The sequence below is a fragment of the Echeneis naucrates genome, chromosome 13 (genome assembly GCF_900963305.1).
Source record: "Echeneis naucrates chromosome 13, fEcheNa1.1, whole genome shotgun sequence".
NCBI lineage: Eukaryota > Metazoa > Chordata > Actinopteri > Carangiformes > Echeneidae > Echeneis > Echeneis naucrates.
Genome location: NC_042523.1, coordinates 22,236,165 through 22,258,306, shown reverse-complemented (window position 1 = coordinate 22,258,306; position 22,142 = coordinate 22,236,165). Strand labels below are relative to the sequence as shown.

The 22,142-nt window shown below is 43.3% G+C and overlaps 1 protein-coding gene across 1 annotated transcript in view; it reads right to left on the bottom strand.

The window, feature by feature from the left end:
• LOC115052528 (calsyntenin-2-like) overlaps nucleotides 1-22,142 on the bottom strand; it is a 75,217-nt gene that overhangs the window by 18,395 nt on the left and 34,680 nt on the right. Inside the window, exon 8 of the mRNA XM_029516681.1 lies at nucleotides 4,723-4,885. Coding sequence (XP_029372541.1) covers nucleotides 4,723-4,885 — 163 coding nt within the window. The remainder of the gene's footprint in view (nucleotides 1-4,722; nucleotides 4,886-22,142) is intronic.

Sequence of the window (22,142 nt, the reverse complement as noted above, 5' to 3'; positions counted from 1 at the left end):
GATTTTCTTTGTACACTTTCAAAGAAAAACCTTCACAGTCTTTTTTTTGAGGGGGGGGTTGGCTATACGAGAACAGAGCAGTGCTGCCCAAGGTGAGTGGCGCTTTAACTGCTTGGTGTCTGCTTTTGGTTCCTACTGCAGAATGAATTCTCTTCCAGTACGCCCAGTTTTAATCTGTGTAACAGGTGACCGAGGAGGTACTCTGCAGTCTTTGACAGTGGCCGGTGCTGGGGGAAGCACTCATTACAAAATCCGTTGGCCTCACCATACATTGCCAGGCTCGACCTAGGTAGCCCATAAAGTCCTGCTAATGGTGCGAGTACATTTATCACCGGCCTACGCGATGATGTTAACAGGGTCTGAAAAAGTCTGTCTGCGCAGGAGGAGGCACAGCTGACCACTGCTGGAAATACTTCACCATGCCCTACTTTCCTGGTGCAAAAGTGGCAACAGAAATGGACTACAGACCTTCGGCTCAGAATCAGCCCCATGATTGCTGACCTACAGCTTTATTGTGCACTGAGGCACGATGGATAGAGCTCCCTTATCCTCCCGGAGCAATAACAGAGTCCTACCAGTTGATGGGCTCTACCCAGGGGACCCTATTAACCCAGTGGCTTGTCATCTGCCTGCCTGCTTTAACAGAAAATACACTGATGAAATCTTTCTTGACTGGGTAGATATGGAAATATACGGGCAGAGGAGCTGATTTCATATCTTTCTATATCATAGATATGCTGCTGTTCGTTGGACTAAAGGAGCTGGGGTAGGATATGCTGCTGCCTTTAATTCGATGCCTTCCACTGGCAGAAATGATTTTTTTGTCTGGGTCCAGATGCGTCAATCTCACTCTTTTAGCACTTTTTCTGGCTTCCAGCTCATAAAAACCTGGAATCACTTTTGGATGTTCATGTGCCAAACTATGCCAAACACATTCTTTCCTCTTCCTTTATGCGTCACGCCTCCGACTTGCATCTCCGCTCCTTCCTTAACTCACTTGCTATTTTCTCCCTTATTTCCTGTCCTCTCTCTCTCGATATCCACCTGTCCTCTCAGTCCCTCCCTGACAGATGTTATCAATTTAGGCTGTGGTCTGAGAAACCATTAAGGGTCTTAGACAGAGGGCAAGAAAAAGAGAGGCAGAGGAGAGGGGATTACTGAGACGCTGCGGAGCAAAGAATGACACAGGTGATAAAACTGCTGATCATCCCCCTTTACAGAGACTGGTTTTTACATGGTGTCAGCTCCCTTTGCCTCGCTCTGTGTGGCCCCTCCTCGCTCTATAGATCCTCACTATTCTTTTTTTGTCTGCTTTATTTGCGTCATTCCCAGAAGAACAACATATGAGACTGCAGAGGCCTGGGTGAGCCGGATACGGTATCATTACTTCAGATGAAGTGTGAGCGATAGCCTCACTTACTGTGCGATTTACTGCATGTGAACCTGTATCACTCTATGCACGTCCGTATTCATTCATTATATATATATATATATATATAAAGAGAGACATTAACGTTTCAATTTGTGCATGTGTGTAATCATCAGCAGTCATTCCTGCACGTCTGCTGCTGGAGGCCCGGCAGGCAGAGCAGTAGTGTGCGATTACACAGCTGAAGAGAAGAAGAAGGAGATGAGATGTGATGCGATTCGCCGCCTGGCTGCCACCTGCCTCCGACGGTCACACATGGCCAGGTCGGAGGGTAAAATACAAGTTGACTGTGCAGAAAGTGCCTGGGCCGGGCGGGCGGGGGCAAAACTGGCGTAAAATAAGAGACTGAAAATGCACAATGTACACGTACGCTGAGAATGTAACACTTTTCTGCCGTGAGCAGGCACGCTTGACGTGTTAGCGAGCAGCGCAGTCCGCCAACAGATGTCTCCATGCCAGCTTTGGTACGAGGCTCTGTGATGCCTCCTGTAGGTGAGACGCTTTACTGTCACCATCTTGACCGCACCTGAACTGCTGGCTTATCCCTAAATGGGCAAAAAGCTGGAGCCGACTCTTCAGTGCATGTCGACTTAGGATCACCCACCCTGCCTTCTCTTATGCAGATATCTCAGCCTTAATAAAATTTAAATGGGTTAGTTTTATTCACCCCGATACAGCTGCCACAAAGGAGGAAATAAGTCAACACCGTATCGAGCTGCTCAGGCATTTATTTATGCTGCTATGTTGGAAATTTTAACCTTGGAGTCAACGGGGGCTGAGTCAGTGTTGGAGACGGCCTGAAGTAGCTTTTCTAGGAGCTGCAGTTTGTGGCATATTTGTGTTGACGTTATTCTTGGTATGTCACGGTCCTCAAACTTCCAGGGAACTTCATGTCCGCATGAATGTGTTTGTGGACATCCAGAGTGAACGGCTGCACAGACTGCATTAGTATTCACATCTGTGCACCTGAATTCATCAAGGCCCTCCCTCTGGCCCCATCTATGGTTCTCATTTTCCAATATTAGGAGTCTGCAGCAGCCACGTAGCCGGCTTGTACGGTTCGAGCATATAGACGAGCACTTTCACATCTGTGGATACACTGAAGCTGGCCTCATTATGAACAAACCAAATATAGAAAACAAAAGATTATATGGACACTATCCTGCATCATCAGCACTGTATAGACTACAGTGGGAAAACTGAATATTTAACACACGTGTACAAATGTGTGGACTTGAATTTGGTTTAATGAAGGATCTAATCTTTTTTTGTCTTATTTTGTAACAACAGTCGATCATTAGTAGTTCTGATTGCAAATTAACAGCACAATCAAGATATATTTTTTTTACCTCTTTTCTACTTTCATTGGGAAAATTTCCTGCACCAAGCTGCTGATGTGCATCACATTCCCATAGTTACAAAATAATCTTGTGTAAAAAAGCCAAACAGCGTGTCATTTCTGCAGATCGGCAGATCACGGTGTTCAGTTCAACAGTTCACGGTAAGCAGATGGACTAATATTAGTCGACTGTCTGAATACATGCTGAACACATCCATCTGGTCCTGTAGTTGGTCTGCTGTCCATCTTAGCGTTTGATTGGCAGCTTCCGCACTACTGTCAGCTAAAAAACCCAACTGGCCGGAGCGCTTTCAAACTGAATCAAACACATTAGGTGTGAAATCATCCTCGAGGACTCGGGCAGATGATGAAACTCAGAAACACAGGAGCAGAAAATGTAATTTGAATACCTCAGATTGATGCTCCTGTCTGGACAGGGTACCTAATGACTCATCTATCACATATGTTATACGTCCATCAATGTATCCTGAAGACCTTTTTAATGCTAAAAGCCATTTTGTGTAGATATTTTTTTTACATACATAGTTATAGCGAATGTGCAGACACACTGCTGCTGCTCACGTCGTGCCTTCTGTGCAGACATGGTGTTACCCGCCTCCCAATAAAAACTGATTCATGTGACATAGCAGTCAATGATGACAGGTCAAAGCAGGTTTTACATACCGGCTGACTCTCACTCCGTCACACTGTAATGGCTTCTTTGGATAAATATCTGCGTTATGATTATTTTAAATTATATTTATTTGCTGTGGCGGGGACAGAATCTATTTCCATTAGACAATGCTGACTGGCCAGTTAAGTGTTATGAACCATGAAACTACATCATGAAATTTAATTAAAAATTGCAAAAATATCAGCGTTGCGTGCAACCCAAACTGCTTTGAGCTGACAAATGTTTTTATTAACTCTGCCATCGATGTGCACACTATCATGTCACATCTCGTCTAAGCCCGAGCTCATTGCACCAGCGAGTAAGCAGCAGAGTAAGTGGAGGCAACCTCAACGCCACATTTCTGCAAAATGCTGGATTTCTTTTCATCACATTCAGAGCCGATGCTTTTCAGGAGCCAGTCAGACAATAAATGAGCTCATCTTCGCAACTCATTTGTAATCAAGATGCTGGACACTTGCTTCAGCTCTTTGAAAAAAAAAAAAAAAAAGCTGCTGCAGCTAATGGCTTATGTTAAGATTTCAGGATTGCCTTTTACAGCTCTTTACAGAAGGCTTAGCCCCCAACTAGAAAAGCAGAATAGTCTCTCAACTCTGTCTTTTATTCAAGGCTCTTAATCCTCCTAAAGGCTTGCAGTGTTCAATGAAAGAAATGGGAGGGAAGGGGAAGGAGGAGCAGCGGGCAGGGGGGAGCGAGGAAGAGTGCTATGGGCCGTAGATGAGATGGCCTGCTCCCACTCCTGCACTGAAAGATGTCTCCAGTCTTTATCTGAGGCTAAGCATCGCTGAGCAGTCTCATTTAGGTTATCAAATCAACGGCAGGCTGTGCTGTGTGAAAAAGTGCCCTTTCTTCCACCCTTGTGCAATTAGTGGCACCTATCAGTTTAGAGGACAGTTTAATTGTACGCCTTCTTTCAGGCTGCTTTAATCGTTTGTCAAAGGCAGAGTAAATGCTTTTCTTAATTACATTGTTCATTCAAGGCCACAGAACATGTTCAACACTCAATGACTCCTTTAGTAATAATAATACGTCAGACAGTCATATTTATATTCCTCACCTTGCTTCCACAAAGACACAGTATTCATTCATCAGGAAATATCTTTTTTCCTAAAGTGGCTTTTATATTAGAAGTTTTGCTTCACTTGAATTGTTCCACTTTTAAATGGTGTGGGAGATGATCAAACTCTAGAGGAAAAGCGACTGAACTTCTGCACTTTGGGGTAACGCTCATCGTCATCTCCATCTCCACCTCCTCCAGCTCACCTTGCCAACAGGCGCCGACGGTCAGCTGCACGTCAATCTGTGAAGGATGGATGGGCCAGTCGTCCGTCACCAGGTAGGGGTCGTAGGTCACGCCGTCCACATAGAGCGTCACCACTGGGAACTCCACGTTGATGACGTAGTAGTGCCACTCTTTGTCACAGATCTGAGGACGGGCAGAAGGAAAGAGTCAAAAAGCGGCTTTGGAGGTCTTGTCAGGTCATGCTGGGGAACTGTAATAGAATGACAATAAATTATCCATGAACAGATAGTATTCCATTTTCGCTGGATGAGGAATCCCGTACAGACTCCAAAGTCATTAAAGTAGAAGTACATGCCACAATCTTAGACAGGCACAAGTACCCGTACAGCTAGGAGAAGCCAGGGGACCTCGGCCATCAGAGAACACGTCGACGAAAACGGTGACCTGATTACTGAAAATCTAAATAAATAAGTCAGTAAGCAGGTTTCTGTCCCTCGCTGGATCTCGTTCTCAAGCTCTACTGGAGACAGCTCCTAATTCATGTCGATGCTGAACGCTAGCCGTCTGTTGAAAGCGACAAACTTACACATTGGACCTTGAAGTGAATTGTGTCAAATTCTTCCTCCGTGCTTTGGCGAGAATGGATGAAATTAGAAACAGCTAAGCAGCATATATGCCATTCACTGGCACGAAGCACGGTGAAAATTGTGGAACAAACTTCCTCCTCAGGGAACAAATGCTGTCTGAACACCAACCAACATCTCGTGCCACTGTACAAACTCCCTCTTCGTAACATTTGAAGCGTATTTGTTGAAGGCAGCTGATTGGTGATGGTAGCATCGCTGATCTTCAGTTCATGTAGGTTTTTAATGGATGTGATTATGTGCGTTTACAGATGAGGACAGTGTGTATGGATTTTTTTCTCTGACACAGCCGATCTGTTGTGTGTGTGTGTCCCTCCTGTCTTCACATTTATACAACAAAAGCACAACTCATCCATTGCAGAAATGCTATGAAACGCAGCTATATCACATGCAGAACACAACATCCTGGTCTGTCAGGGTCGGCCTCTCTGTCTGTCTTCAGGCTTTTACTCATCACATCATGTGAGGATATGAAAGGAGAAAGAGGCAAACAAATACACACACCTGTGCCCACACACAAACGGACACAAAGGTTGAGAGGTTAAACAAAGACAGTTTTTTTTCCTGCCATGAATCCTGATATATTGCAATTCCCTCACTGTGCAACAAATAAATGGATTTTTATTATCCACAAACACAGACACACACATATATCAGGGAAAAAGACATTTGTGAACGTAAACATCACATCTGTTTGTGCCAGCAGGAAGTATCTGTGGTCAGTTTTCTTGGTTGGAAAGTTGTATTTTTTTTCCCCGTCACAGCCTAAAACTCTTAGAGGATTCACTGAGTGGATATATAAATATATATTTTTTTTCTTGGCTTGTGAAGATTTAAAGCTGAATGTTCCTCTTGTGCTGCACTAGTCCATAAACTCTGAAAGATCCTTGACTGTTCCAATCGCCCCTCATCGCATTTTTAATTGATTGCACAAGCCCACTCGTGTCTGCCTGAGTGCGTCGGTTTCTTTCTCTCCATTTTGGTCTCCTCCTCGCCTCGGCGGTGCCGGAGCTTCACCTCTTCTTCCGGGCTCCTTTCATCTAACACGGGATGGCCTTTGAGCACTTAGCCTTGGGTGACCTCCCCTCTCTAATGAAGGGTGCTCAGCAACCTGCCTATTAACAGTATGCTGGAACAGCAGATGGGACTTCTAATCAATCTAATTCATTTTCACTGTTATTGGGGAGTGAGATAAAACATCTGGTCTATTGGAGATGGCTCTGCACAGCTGTTTAACACATATGCAGCGTGTTGATCTGCTGAGTCAGAGCTCAGAGTAAAAGGGGGGATAATCTGATTTCAGTTTGGTTGTTGCTGGATGTTAGACTGAAACTGAATGGGTAACAGCCATCTGATAAGCTAATTGGGATATTAGCATGTACCTGTGCTTGAAATCGCAGCATATTTTCTACTCTGACTTCAGTGTGTCTCCAGAATACATCTCCATCTTGTCCTCTGCTTGTTCTCCTGATTGTCAGCGTGTCTGTTGAATTATCACCTGGATTTTGAACCCCCCCAGCCTTTAGTCTGGTTTTATTTCATTACCTAGCTGCCACAGGTAATGAAACTTACATCTATTCGCATGCACACACGTACTTATCCTTCTGACATTTACACATGCAGACAGCGCCCAACCGCCCATCCTCTGCTGCGCCTTTCCTGGTTCAATATTTCAAAGTGTGTTCGCGCCCATACGGGATCTGACTGCCTGGTGGGTGACTTCCTCTCTCAGGCTTCAAAGAAGGGGAATGGCGTGCTGTGCTTGCCCAAGAGGAGCCTGCTTCTGCCTGGGGAGGGGTCTCAGCTGGAGAGCTCTCCAAAAGCTGTAGGTGTGTGGTGGGGATTATGTGGCCACACATGTTACAACTACTTTGGAAATCAGAGGAGGTGACAAAAAGGAGAGATATTTGGATACCAATGTGTTTTTAGATAAGTGGAAAACAGCTGGCAGACTTTTATGATCAACAGGTATTGGAATTTTCCCAAAATGAAAAGCATTTAAAAACAGAAATCAACCAGGAACATGAAAGTGCTCGTGTGGACAGCTTTTTATGCCCTTAAAGCATAAAAGACAGTACACCTGTGACACCTGGAGCGACAAAGAGAAGAGTTATTTCGGCTAAAATATGAGATGTTCTTCCAAATTAGTGACAGCTGCATTTGACAGATGAATGAAGAACAGCAGTATAGTTCTTTAAAGGAGGAAACAAACCTTTAGCAGACACTCTTAATGGGGCTAAAATTTCATCCTAACGGGATACAGTTTGGGTTCAGCCTGACCTTAGGTTAAGAGCTAAAGAACTTTGCCAACATAAAATCAATAGGCCTTTGACAATGTTGGTGAGGTAATGAAATCGTTGCCTTGTGCTCTGAATGCCATCTTACAAAAGCAGCTAACAGTGTTAACCTTAAACTGTTAAACACTCTGGCGGATAAAAGCTCTACAGGAGAGAATATTCATATTTGTTTCTGTGCTGGTGCAAGAGGACGTGCACAAGTGTCCAGCTGTTTAGCTCACACTGATTGTGCTGCAATGCAATGTGTCTTGAGTTGGAGAACAGTTTGTGCTGTTCAAAAAGATTCCCCTCCTGCGGTCATTTTGCAGGTTTGTGTCACAATTGCTGGATTAAAGTATTGCCTCTCAAAACGACTGGAACCCATAATGTAATGTTATAAATGCGCCGTTTTCACATTTGAAAAGTCTTCAAATGGAGGGGGACATTAGTGAAAACAAATCTCTTTAACGCGGCAACGTTGCTGCTCTTCCTAATACTGGAGAAGCCTTTTAAGTAATCTTATCACTCGCCACAGTAAACACCATCTAACACCATCTGTTGTATGCCAAATCTACTACAGTTAATAAACCGAGGAACAAGATAAGTTGCTGTAAAGTCAGTTCAACAGTTGTACCTCTTTATAGTCTCACACCAACAGTCATAATTTTCGGGCCCATCAACATCTGACTCTCACCAACTGCTTACAGAAGTGAAAAAAAAAGTGAGTAAACAACTTTCCGATGTTCCCTGAATGCATCACATGCAGGTAGTACATCACCACAGGCTCCATTCGGCAGCAGTGTGCCGTACGTTGAGTTATGGGATGTTTAAGGGGGTTCACCGTTGTGAGTGGGTCCAGTTTTAATTTGGGTGATCCACGCCTCTCTCTCGTGTGTGGGTGATTTACACCGTGCTGCGTCACAGAGCTGCTCTGTTGGAATCGACTTTAAGTCTTGTTAACCACGCACTCGATTGACATTTGGAATGGCATCCATTGTTCAGCTTTTGGAGAGAACCTGAGAGGTCACGATGAACTTGGCTCAGGCAATGAAATTAGTCGGGCTGACAGCGTGGGTCCTCAACTTTCAGCCCTCGGTGAAATGTAATCAGGTTGATGGAGATGTCACAAAGTTTGGCATCTTGTCAAAACAACGATTAGAGCCAGAGGGAGCAGGTGCAGTTCTACATCCGGGAAGACATCAGTGTGTGTGTGTATGTAGGTGGTGTCCATTAAACAACAACAACAACAACACAAAGATCCATCCATGCTCGCACAATCTGAAAGCTAAACACATTTGAATAAAGCCACAGGCCTCTGTGTGCACAGTCAGAGTGTGTATGGCGGTGTGTATTTGCCTCATTCGACAAGGATATACTACTTGCAATAACACCCCCACCCACTAACAGTCACGCACACATGGATGCAGAAACATCAATCCGCCGCCATTAATTGTCGACTTCAGAAACTTCAAAGCGGAAGCTAAAGTTAAAGCTAAAGTTAAAGAGAGCAGCTATGCTTCGCCTTGTATATGAAAGCAAAGCGAAAAGTTTTGTATTCCCAAACCACCTCCACTTCGCCGTGTCTCTGCCTGATGCAAATTGACAAGTTGGAAGGAATGAATGAAATAAATAACCACACAAACAAAAGTAGAGGAGGACATGAAGCAACCAGAGGACAAAGAAAGTGAAAGCAAGAGCGAAGGAGGTATAGAACGGAAACATCGTACATCAAAGATCCCTCATCATCTCTTGGGGCACTCCATGGCAAGAAGAAAACAAAATTGCTATCTGCCCCCGCCCTCTCTCTCTCTATCTCACTCTTGTTTCTTCTTTGCTGTTTATTTGGTCTCTTTTCTTCTCGCCTGTCTCTCCATTAGAACATGACTGTGGGAGTTTGTTGCCTCTAGTCCTTTGGAGTTGAAAGTCTTTAAGAGATCTGTCACCTAACCCAACCTTCAAGCTTCAAACAAGAGATGGGGGAATAAGATAGAGACGGCAGAAGAATGAAGAGAGATGGAGGTGATCTGAGATCAGCAGGGGCAGAGAGAGATGAGGCTGAAGGAAAGGGGAAGGGTGGAGATTAAAGAAAGAAAAGAGGAGGACAGAGAGAAAGAGAAGGAGGTAAATAAACGATATTGGAAATATGGGAGAGGAGAGAAAAGTGAGGGAGACCTTTATCTGAGTGTCTCCAAATCAGGGAACTCTTCAAACAAAATAAAAAAATCATTAGAGAAACTTTGAAATATGCCTACTTGTGGTTTTGTTTTTTTTTTTTGTTGTTGTTGTTTTTATGCCGAGAGGCCAGCGAGTCAACATCTTGCCTTTTGACTTGGCCAAACAATAGTTCAGTTAAAAACCAGCTCATTTCGAGAGTCCTGGCAACAACAGCCAAGCTCGTCCTAATTTAAGAAAGTATAAGAACAACAGCCAAGTTATGCTGCATGCCAAGATGTGCTGTACATCATAAAGGTTCATTGGAAATCCATAAAATGTTTTATTCATATCCCGCTTAGAAATATCATACACTAACCTCGTTGCTCTCTAGTGATTAAAAGCATCATTCTGAGTTTAAATGACATCACTTTCAACAACTGTATGAGCTGAGCAGTAAACTCCCCATTCCCCAGAATATCTCCAGCGTCAGACCGACGAGCAGGTAAGTCACGTGTTCCCAGGACCAGACAAAGACAAGAAACTGACCGCCTTTAAAAATGGGGTTGTTTTTTTTAGCTCATAGTGTGGACGTTTGGAAGAGGACTGAGGAGAGGAAGTAAAAGAGGGGGGAGGAGGACCTGTAGGGCCGTCTGGAGGAAGGAGCTACAACAAAGATTGATGAGCGTTGGAAACAAGGTGACTTTAAGGAGGGGAGGACGGGGAGGAGCTAGGGAGGAAATGAAAAAGTTACTGTGAGGGCAAAGTGAAAGCAGACGGGCAAATGCAGGTACTGGATGGGCTCTGTTTTTTTTTTTTTTTTGGGGGGGGGGGGGGGGGGGGGGGGGTAAACCTGGAAAAGGTCAGAAAAACAAATTAGATAATGTAGCACGTCATGACCATTGGTCAGGAGTCGCTGCAATGATGCTGCAGATCTGTGATAAATTTAATAATCAGGAACAGAGAAGTGAAATTGAATTAGCGGGGAGAACCAGCAGGGAGCTGCATGATCTCCCTGCTTTAATGTGGTGTTGTCTCTGGATGCTCCAGCTTAGCTGCCTCTGTAAGTAGGCACTGTCCTCAAACCAGACTGAAATCAGGCTGAGATCAGTGAAAGCTAAAAGTATTACTTTGTCGTTATTATTACTTGTTAAATTTTTCACTTAACCCTTGAACCCCAGCTTAAAAACAAACAAACAAACAAAAAAAAAACCGCACACACTTAGAGAGGGCTGAATGAGAAGAATGACACAAGTTCAGCTGGCTCAGTCCAAAGCCCTCAAAATCTGCCTTTCTCCTTCTTCGACTTAATAATTAACACATCACGTCTCGCTGTTTTATCCATGGGGATAATTATTTGACTGAGACAAAATATGCTGTTGGCAAAAGTGTGGAACTTTTGCTGAACCTTGAAAACTGGCAAATGTGATAGCCATAAAAAAAAAAAAAAATAGGGATCATAGAAAAATGGAGTCTTTCTAAAGTTTGAGCCATTGAAGACATCAGCATTAAACTGAGAGCAAAGACAAAGAACCCAAAGGAAACAACAGACACAGCTGCCTTTTTTAGTGCACTGAGCACTTGCAGTGGCATAAAAGTTACAGGAGTGTCCTTTGCAGAGTAATATCCATCTGAAGTGTATTAACATTTATTAACATAAGCAATGGCTCCTTTAAGCTCCTGGTGATTTCAGACAGGATGTAGCTGGACAATTAACAGAGACAGGAACTACAGTAAGAGGCAATCGTAACCACCCGAGGTCCAAAGAAACCCATCGAAAAAAATCCGCACCCCGCTGCCACAGCTCACGCCATCAAGGGCCCCATTCGAGCAGAGTTTGGGGCAGCGGCAGTTTCTTCATGGGAGTTATGAAGGGGCTTATGGCTCACTCCAAAATGTGCCAATTTGAGGGGCATCAAGAGCCCCATTTTCCCCCCGGTCCCAGATATTCACCAGACGGCACATTCTGAACTGGGAGAGAACTGAGGGCTAAAAATCTGCAGAAAGCAAACTAAAGTGCTAAAATTACTCCGACGCTGTGAATCATCTGCTGAACTCCACATGTGAACATGTGATTCTGCAATCTGTCAAAAAACAAATACCAAAACATATTTTGCGGCAAATTGTTGTCTAGCAGCACATTAATGTTATTATTAGTGTTAGTCATTAAAACAAAGGCAGGGCCGTCTGTATGTCTTCAAAATACACCAAAGTGCTGTTGACTAACATACAATTGCCATAAATCATCGCCAGCTCACGTCAACAGGGAAACTATTATATGTCAGTTTTTGTGGGCTTTGAAAATTGGTTGTCTAAGAGCCTATAATTACAAAAAATAGAAGAAAGAATTAAAAAGTGAGAGGAGGCAAAGGAATAGTTTTTAGTGCATCTTTGTTGGTGTCTATACAGGATGTCCTGAATGCATTGTGTGTGTGTGCATGCTTGTATTGGAGAAGTGCTTGAAGGTGACTATGAATTACCGGCTGGAAAAAGTGACTAATTAGAATGGCAATTATACAGCCGCTCCCAGCAGAGACTGGGAGTCAACAGCCAAATGACCTCTTCATAAGCTTGTAATGTGCCATCGGCACGCACACACACAAATTCACCAGGTTTAAAAGCTGCATTCCTATTTTAGTGAGACTAATCACCGACTGTCTTACACTGGCGGGTTCATACGGATCAATTGGTTCGATATAATTGCAGCATAACACTACTAATTAAAGAGGGAATCGTGTGGTTCAAGTGATTGAATATAAATATAGCATATCTACAGTGTGTAACGTCCTGCGACATCGACCTGTCCACCGTGAGTTGTCCTAAAAATGAGAAGAGTTGTTTCACTACAAACCACAGCAGGGGCTGCCGTTTGACTTTCATTGGTGGCCTACTTATCTCCTTTCATCAGCGCGACACGGACAGTGGACGCGGTCCGGTGAGAGTTAAAATATAAACAGAGCTCATTTTGGGAACTGACAGCAGCTCATCTTGCACTTCTCTGTCCTTGAATGGTTTATTTTTCTTGCCTGGGAAAAGCTGACCATCAGGTCTACATGTACAGTCAAACCGCAGGGCCGGTTTATTAAACGTGTACCTTTAATGAATTGGTGAACAAGTTTGTTCTCTTTTCCCCGTCCATTCTGCACACGATTGTTACCATGAGACCTTTTTAATTTGAGTTATAAATAATAAAAATAATAATAATTTAAACAATGCACCAATGAAGCAGCCCTTTTCTCTAAGGTGTCTTGGGAAATCAGAGCACTTTGTCATAACTCGGCAATCAAGTTGTGGAAAGGAAATTGTGTTACAAAGGCCTAAATGAAAGATTAAAATTATGTTCCTGTCTGCTCAACCTCATGTGGACATATTCTGTTCTATTCAGCAGGTCAGCTTTAAATATTCAAAGAGAGGGAGCCACACTGAGACTAAAAGGGCTGTAAGTGACAAGCTTTTGTGACCCGCACAACTCCAACATGCTAAACAACTTGACCTTTCAGAAAAAAAACAACAGCAACAACAACAAAAAAAAAAGTGCTCTACCGCAGCACACCTTGACTTGTTAGTTTGAAAAAAGTGAGTTAAACAACTGTTATTCTTGAATGGCAGGAAATTGAAGAACACCGTGAGAAATGTTTGACCTTTTAGAAAGGCTAACTAGATCAGACGGACTTTACTTTCTTGGGAGTTTTGGCTCCACTGGTGAGTTTTTGCAGGGCGGACACGACAACAGTTGGTGTGCACGCATCATCTCTGCTGCTTATTATTTTATTCGTCCACTCAGACAAACATTTGACAGCACTGCAGATGCAGTTGTGAGCTTCAGCTACGTTCACAGTCATATCAGAACAAGAATAAAAATGTCTCGATGGCTGTTGGCATCAGATGGGCTGATGGGGTTTGAGTCTTTTTGAGGCTGCTGCTCTCCTGCGAGTTTCGTTCATCATTCTCGAGAGCATTCACATAGAATGGAGAGAAAAACAAACAAAACCAAAATACCCAGCGATCAGCGGCTCCGCAGCAACAGGGTCAGTGTTTGGCATCAACAGCGTGAACCCGCGGACACAATCCGCCTTCTGTCCACAGTCCAGGTTGGTGGCGGTGTAAAGTCGTGGTGGATGCTTTTCTTCACTCACTTTGAGCCCTTTAACACCAATCAACCCCGTTTGAATGCCACAGTCTGACTGGGTTCTTGTTACCGACCCCATGCCTCCCTTTACAGACACACTTCAACCGTCTCATGCTCCACGTCACAAAGATCAGGTCGTCGACGTCGGCTCGTGATGTTTTGATGGCTTCCCCGATTTTCCGATCTGAATCCATTCAAAGACATCCGGAGGTGGAGTAAAACGAGAGACTGACATTGTGAATGAAATGACGTGATGCCGTCACATCAGCATGCCACAGAATCTCTGTATCTGTCTCACTCTTGTTGATTCAATGCCTTGGGCTGGGGCTGTTTTGAGGTCAAAGGTCGACTCAGCCGAGCGCTGCCACTTGCTGCCAATTAGATCGTTGATAACGATCATTACTGACTCCTTCTAAGAACGTCATGGCATCCACACATGGAGATCTCTGCTCTGGGGATTGACAAAGTTTGTTCTGCTTCTAATAGGAGAAAATGTGTGGTGATTTCAGCGCCGATGCTGCTGAACCCCGACGGAAAGCAGCGATCATAGTATGTAGGAGGTGAAAGTGCTGTTTTCCCAGTAAAGCCTGCGCTCATTATTAATGCATGCTGCAGGTGTTTACTGCCTCAGTCTGGCAAACACAGCGAGACTGTCTCCTGGTGTCTGCTGCATATCTGTTTGCACCACTTTAAATACAGTAGCCGATATCACAATGGAGTAAAAGACTGTGACATTGAGGCGATGTGGATGTCTGTGTGGGGGAGAAGAGATTGGGAAACAGCAGCAACCTCAGCAAGACAAAAACAAGCCCCAAAAAAAAAAAGGAAAAACAACAACGGTATAGCATGTTCCCACAGGCCTAAACTATCAGTACAAACCCAGCAGTGGTGAAAGTTTCCACAGCTATTCAGCAGAGCAGTGAAAGGAGACAGACTTTGGATGTGGGGGTGGGTGGGGGGGCCATCACACCATCTTGTCTAGTGCCACACCACATCCGTCACACGCCTCCTCTTGATTACCTAAACCCTGACAACATGTGCAGCGCCGATACTCCTACAGCAAATTTACCAGCCCTCCACTCGGCTCACTTATTCGTCCGCCTCTCCATCTCTATATCTTCTTCACTTCTCTCTTTCTCACCCCCTCCCCCTCTTTTTTCCCCTCTCTTACCACACTTAAGGTCAGGGTGGGACGTGCACAATAAATCTTCACCCTAGATTCTGACAGCCACCCTCAATTCAGGAAGTGCTTTAGCCAGTCAGAGGCACGAGCTGCACTGCACATAAATTTTCTCTTTTAAAAACTTTCGGAGTAGGCAGAAAGTGTGTGTGGAGAGTTTGGAGAGTGTTATTTGGTCAGAAAGTAAGACAAATTGGACGAAAAAAAAAAGGAAACCCAAAGAATGTAAGATGGAGTATGGGACGAAGGGTGAAGGGAGACATTGGAGGATTCAGCGAACCCATTTTGTCCAGATTAATATGATGAATGGTTCGGAACAGCAGCTTTTTTCCGGGGTTGTAATTTTCTCTAATTTGGCTTTTGTCCATCCGTTTACCGCACTGACATCAAAGCTCTTCAGTTTCTTACAGACACTCAAACACAAGCAGACTACACACACTGACGACAATCTATGAACACCTGAAGAAGACACAAAGACCTTCACAGCAGCACAACTGCAGCTTCTAATCATCAGATATACTTGCACACGCAAACACAAACACACAGTTTCCACATTCAGAATAATCCATGAGATGTAAATCTTAGACTTTGACCGGAGGAAGACACTAATGGCATCTGCCATTAATCCAACGTGGACAATGAAGAAGCCAAGAAAGATTTGACTTACTATTTGCCACGATCTTCATTTGTTACTCAGACTTGAATGAACTTGAGACCAAAATGAAGTTGTTGATGAGGACTTGAGTCTATCAGACTATTTGGCGTGGCTTTGCCTTCTCAGAGAGACATTGGGACTTGACTGATGTGAGATGTACCTGAAAACGGTGCCAGGTGGCTTCAGACTTGCCATAAATGATTTGAAACGGAACTCACAAAGGAATTAAGGTTGAAAAATTATAATTCGATGTGAACCTGTCACATCAACCAGACTACTTGCGCTCAACATGAAGGACCCGAGACCTGAACTTAATACTTCTGACTTGAGAATCCACATGAAGTTGGCTTGATGTCCACCGATGTGGAGAATTTGTTTTTAAACTGCTGCCAGATAAAATTCCTGCACTCACTGCACTTCTTTTGTTTCCCTTTCTATATAAAATGTTATTACGTTTGTGAAGTGACCGTTTGAGCAGCTCATCCGTAACGAACGCTGCTAAGAGTTGTGAAACATCTGCTTTAATTGGTTTGTCTATACTTTTAAAAGGATTCACTGCCTGTGAGTCTATAGAAGTTCCCAATGACTGAGGTGGGGGGGGTCCGATTGAAAAAGAATAACCCGGACAATCTAATTTAAAAAATGGAAGGACTTAATGTGAACTAATTCATTTTAATCTATGAGAACTAAACCTTGAGTTAGGTTTGCTGAAGTGTGAACCTGCATACCACACACACACACACACACACACACACACACAGTCACAGTTGGTAATAAAAGTCATTGCTCCTCCACCTTGTCATTTCCTGGTCTCTCTCCGGCGCCTCCACCTATCTAAGAGCTATAGTATTTCCCTTCCTTCTTTCATAAAGTGGAGGTAATATTATCCGGAGGGGGGAGCAGGGGAGGTGATGTGAACGAAATAAAAATGCTGGAAAAATGCATAAATGTTGTTATGGAAGGATCTGTGTGTCATAAAGGCTGATTTAATCTGCGGCGCAGACTGTGATCGAGAATATTGTGAGAATATGGCAACAACAAAATCTTCCTACTTCAGTTAGTCTAATGGAATTATTATTTAATTACTATTCAAATCCTGCATCGCTTATTTCATCCATCGGTGTGTTATATTTCAGACTTTCCTCTTTGTTGCCTTTTGATCTTTATCTGCTGGAGTCTTTTTCTCCTCCGTTCGCCTTTTCGTTTTGTTTTTCCCCTCCGTTCCCTCCTGTGTCGTCTTTCTCTGTCATTTCATCTTTCTGTGATTATCAATCCCCTGCTGCCAATAAGATCCTCCACCTGAATACAAACAAGGCTATTTGCATGACTGACCGATCAATATGCAAAATCTCGGGGTGGCCACTCTGCCGTTCACAATGAATCCACAGCTGCGGCGGGGATGGTGGACTGGACACGTTGGTGCAATTTTCCAGGCAAAGCGATGCCGACAATCACCTCTAAAGGACGATCTAAATGTCCACTGTGGCTCTTCGTGACCTGGAGCTAGATGTTGGCTCAGAGCAGGCGGACGCACAAACGTGGACACACACCTGTGGGCATTTGGGATGCAGAATAAAATAATAAGAAGAATCTAATATGAATGAATGTTTTGTGTGGGTTTGTGTGACTGCAGACTGTTAGGATGACCCTCCAAAAACCTGTGTGTGTGTGTGTGTGTGTGTACCAATCATGTACTCTGTTCGGTGTAACAGCAGAGCTCTAAATTTAGCGGGCTCTTTAGTAAGAGTCATCGATCATTCAACACAGACCCTCCCATGAGGAGAGCACGAGTGTGTGTGTGTGTGTGTGCGCTAGAAAGCAAAGGTAAAATAGCAGCACAGATAAAAGATGACAGAGAGAGACCTGCTAAAACATCATCAGGGTTTTGTGAAAGCTTAATAACAAACAAAAACCTGTTCAGGAATTGACTTTTCCATATTTTAGTCTTGTGCGGTGGTCTAAGGACCGGATGAAGAAAAAAATGATAAAACAAAGAAACGGAACATTCCTCCTTCAGCCATTGTGGATCCGAGCTGCTTCATCTGTGCGATGCTGAGTTTGTGGATCAAAAGATTGCATCGCCTTCATTTGCACACTAATGCGGTGCAAAGCTGAGGACAGCTGCATGTGCCGAGCTTACGGCTGTGTGCTCTCAGGTCTGCTCCTGAGAGACTTTCCAGAGCATGCGCGTCTTCTCTGTCTCCTCTGTAGTCAGACAGATGTTGTGTGGAACTCCGCAACACATTTTTATTTGTGTTTTCTTTTTCACCTGACTTCACCTATTTTCATAAGCTCATCGGATAGAGTGTTCCCTAAAGTACAGGCAGTTTCTGATGACAGCAGTCAACATCAGCACATCCCCAGCTGGAACGTGCCAGATGCTCAGTGTTTGGATTGTGCTGGGGAGATATTCGTTTTTGACAATAAGCCTGGACCAGATACGATGCAACTGTGTGGGAATATCACGCCAAGCGGTTGGCGCGAAATGAAAGTAAAAACAAGCCAATCGCTTCTCTTTTATTGTTGTGACTGACCGGGCATTCTGGGATTGTTCACAAGCTCATTTGAAAAACACCTGTAAGTGTTTTTTTTTTTTTTCTGTTTGTTTGTTTGTTTTATTGCACATTCAGTCAGAGAGAATTGATCAAAGCTGAGTTTGTAAGGTAAAGTGTCTGGACGAATGGCTCCTTTAAAAACTCTAAAATCAGTCTACATGTAAAATAACTTTTTTCTACAAACACAACAGATTAAATTCAGATTAGTGTTCAGAATGAACCCATCACCAAAGGAAAAGTATGGATATATGCATATATACGTGAAACAGCATTTAAGCTCTGATAATTGTCTGATAATGGATGTATCACCTTCCGGCTCCCTTAATAAGAATGTACTTTAGTTGTGCATAAGTTGCAATAAATGAAATCAGCACAGATGAATTGTCACATGGTGAACGTGCAGCCTTTGGGCCCCTCTGTGGGTTGGGGCCCCTGGGCAGTTCCCTCTCTTTTATTATTAATCAGAAACTTTTGCAGTTTTAAATTACAATGCAAAGATTTTTTTTTACAGCCTGCTTTGAAAAGTCGGTTAATGAGGGCGAAATAATGAGTTTGTTTATGCTTTTGTTCGGTGAATTATCCTGCCTGCTTCCTTTTCCCGGAGTAAAGACGTGCTACTTGTTATTCTACTACACTGAATTTATAATCTGTACCTGATCAGGTCAGGGCATAAATTCTACGCTTTTGGATTTATGCTCCAGATCTGGTTGATATCTGCGACATGCATAGCAGAACTCTCCGGAGCACAAACAGTATAATTGATGTGACGCATGCTATTCAAAATGGCGACCTGCTCACTGGAACTGTTGCTCAACCTTCCTGGCTTCGTCCAGAGGGTAAAGCCTGTCATATGTACCACACCACATGGGCGTGAACTAATTAAATTTTTCCCATTTCCCGGTGACCACTGTGAAATCGGAAAGGCACCCCCGTGAGTGTTTGTTTGATTGCTTCCTTCAAAGAAATAATAATAAAAAAAAAGAAAATCGGGTTAGCCGAAGGTAATCATGTCACTTTCACATTCAATTTAGACTCCCGATGAAAAAAAATCATTCAGATCTCAATTATCTCAGTCATTTTTTCCATCATTCTTTTCTCAAGCTGAAAGACTCGAGGTGACTCCTCATTGATTTTTTTTTTTTTTTTTTTTTTGCCAAAGTCCCTCCGCCGCTGTCAGGCGAGGAAACGTGCAGGGCTTTGTTCTAATGAAGGGGCATTTCCATTTCCATCTGTCTGCGTGGGGCACATTATAGAGCTCCAATGAAATACGGAAGCGGTGAAAACACCACTGACAACTGAGATTTTCCGCTCTCGAACAGAAACGCTATCTTTCATACACAGTCCAAATGGGACGACTGTGTATGCCACCAGTGTTTCATGAACCACTGAACAGCAGCTTGAAATATGACACATGACTTCTTTCTTTATTTAAAAGTGTGGTCTGAGCTTTTGAGAGCGTTATTTGTTCACTGCTTTCCCTCAAAAGTGTGCCCTTGCTCTCAAAAAGTCCCGGCCGAACGTGAATTTTTCTCTGCTCCTGCTCAAAGCAGTTTGTCTGCGATCAGATATGCGGTTGCTGCACAGATGTCCTCTGCTTCACTTTGCCTCCTTTGAGTCCTCACACTCTGCTCTCAGATTTATTCTATCAATCTCAGATTTTTGTGAAATATCTCTTTCTAAAATTCCCCAACCGGCAGTCTGCTGGTTATGACATTTGTCGCTGACTGACAGAAGGCAGGGAGTGAATCAAAAAAGGCTGGGGTTTTTTTGATTCCCCCTGCAAGCCAGCGCGTCTTGGCGGCGAGCAGCAGCGTGCCGGTTGACGGTGAGCCTCCAGGAATGCTGACGCCCCCTAACGGAAACCAATCAGAACCCGGCGTTGCTTTAGAGGGAACTAGAAAACCGTCTCAACTTTTGATCCTGTCAGATGTTTCTTCCCGAGCACAAATATGAGGCGTCCCCGTTTGCTTGCAGAATGTATTGAAATCTATGGGAAAATGGTCCAGTTCTTCACCTGATTTATTACCTCAGTGAACGTTTTCCTATCGAGTTTTACTGACTGTTCTTCAATAGAACATAATATTCAGTTTTTAAATTAGAGGAAAGTGTGGCTCAGGGTTTGGCCCCCTGGTGATCGACAGACTGCACCAGAAACGACTGCTTTCAGTGGATTGTTTCAACTTGGTCAAGTTGGAGGTTGAGTCATTTAAAACAACCTTTTTTTCTGTTTCACAGCTTGTTTTTTTGTTTATTGTTTGAGTCCATGCTGGGTGTATTTCTATTTTCCCTACAAGCTGTAGGCATTCTGTTTTGTGTTTGAGCTTGAAGATTTATATTAGCTGATGAATATGTGTTTGTGTGCTTCTTATCTGGCATCAATAGGCCCACCTTGTGTCTCTGCTGGTCATCTCAGTGAATCCTTTTCATAAAGCTGTTGTGTGTGTCATTTTGTTACTTAAAAAACACCACACAAACACGTTCATTTCTGACCCACCCTTTCAAAATCTCCTTCTGTAATAACCTTCCAGACAACTTCAAAAGTTGAGGACGCTGCAATTTCCCTGACCCCATATATACAAGACCGGCAGACATTCTCTCTATTATTACCTGGACGTGGCAGAGATTATTATTTCTCAGAAACCAATCCAATTTTCACCGTACTTCTAACACATGCAGAGGCTCATCCAGCACTAGCTCATGCGGAAAACGTGTTCGATATCGACGGTCTCCTTCTTTGAAATGCTTGAAGGGGGAGAAAAAAACTGTCTGCATTTAAAGAATTTGATATTGCAGACAAAAGCTGTGTCGAACGCGAGCTCAATGCAGAGCTCTTCAATCAAGCCAATAAAAAAACCTCAGGCCATCTTCGCTCAACAATGCACACAGCACAGATAGCAAGGCTTAAAAATACTGAATCACACTTCACACAATGGGCCCGTACACATAAAGCCACGCAGCCTTGAACTACTGCATCTGTTACTAAGAGATAGCACACTAATTTTTTTCCCCCTACTAATATCTGCAGCTATCTTCTCCCCCTCGTCCCAGTCATTATATAGCAGCTCGTAATGCTTGATTGGAATGTAAATTAATTATCACCTTTGTGATAAACCAAGGCAGGGAGAGGAAGAGATTCTTCTGCGGAGGAGTTTTGTGGGTTAGAGGTACTCAGAAGTTCATTTGGTTTAAAAGACATTAACGGGAGAGAAGGAAGTGGCGACAAAGCGAAGGGGGAGAGAGCAACTTAATGAAAGTTTCCTTTCATGCCCTGAGTAAAAAAAAAATACAACAAACTAATAACAAGAGAAGGGGAAGATGAAAAAAAGGATATTAAAAAGAGCACAGGCTTTTAAAACATACTAAGGAATAGTTAACTATTGTTCAGTACATTGCAGTAATCCTTCGAAAGCTTTATCACCTCAAGCTAATGCAGGAGAAAAAAAAAAAAGTGACTAAAAAACAAGGCCACAAATGAACACGCTACAGACATCTCTCTATTAAACATCCAACTGAATGTTCAAACTCAATAGGAACCAACTTCAAACTCTGATGTTTTCATCAAAGGCAAAGTTAATTTTATGAAAAATTAAAATGACTGCAAGCAAACAAACTCGAACAAAGATGAAAGAAAGACCCAGCTGGCCACCAGACTGGAATCAGATATACTTGCATTTAAGATGTAATGAAAAGGATATGAGGATATTATTAGGATAATAGCTGGATTAATTTAAACTCTGCAAAAGGAGGTCTGTTATTTCCCTGCCAAGCTAAATGATATATTACAGAAAACGCTAAAAGGTTTTCGCAAAAACTGAAATCATGAGTCCAAGTCCAAAAAGCACCCATTAGC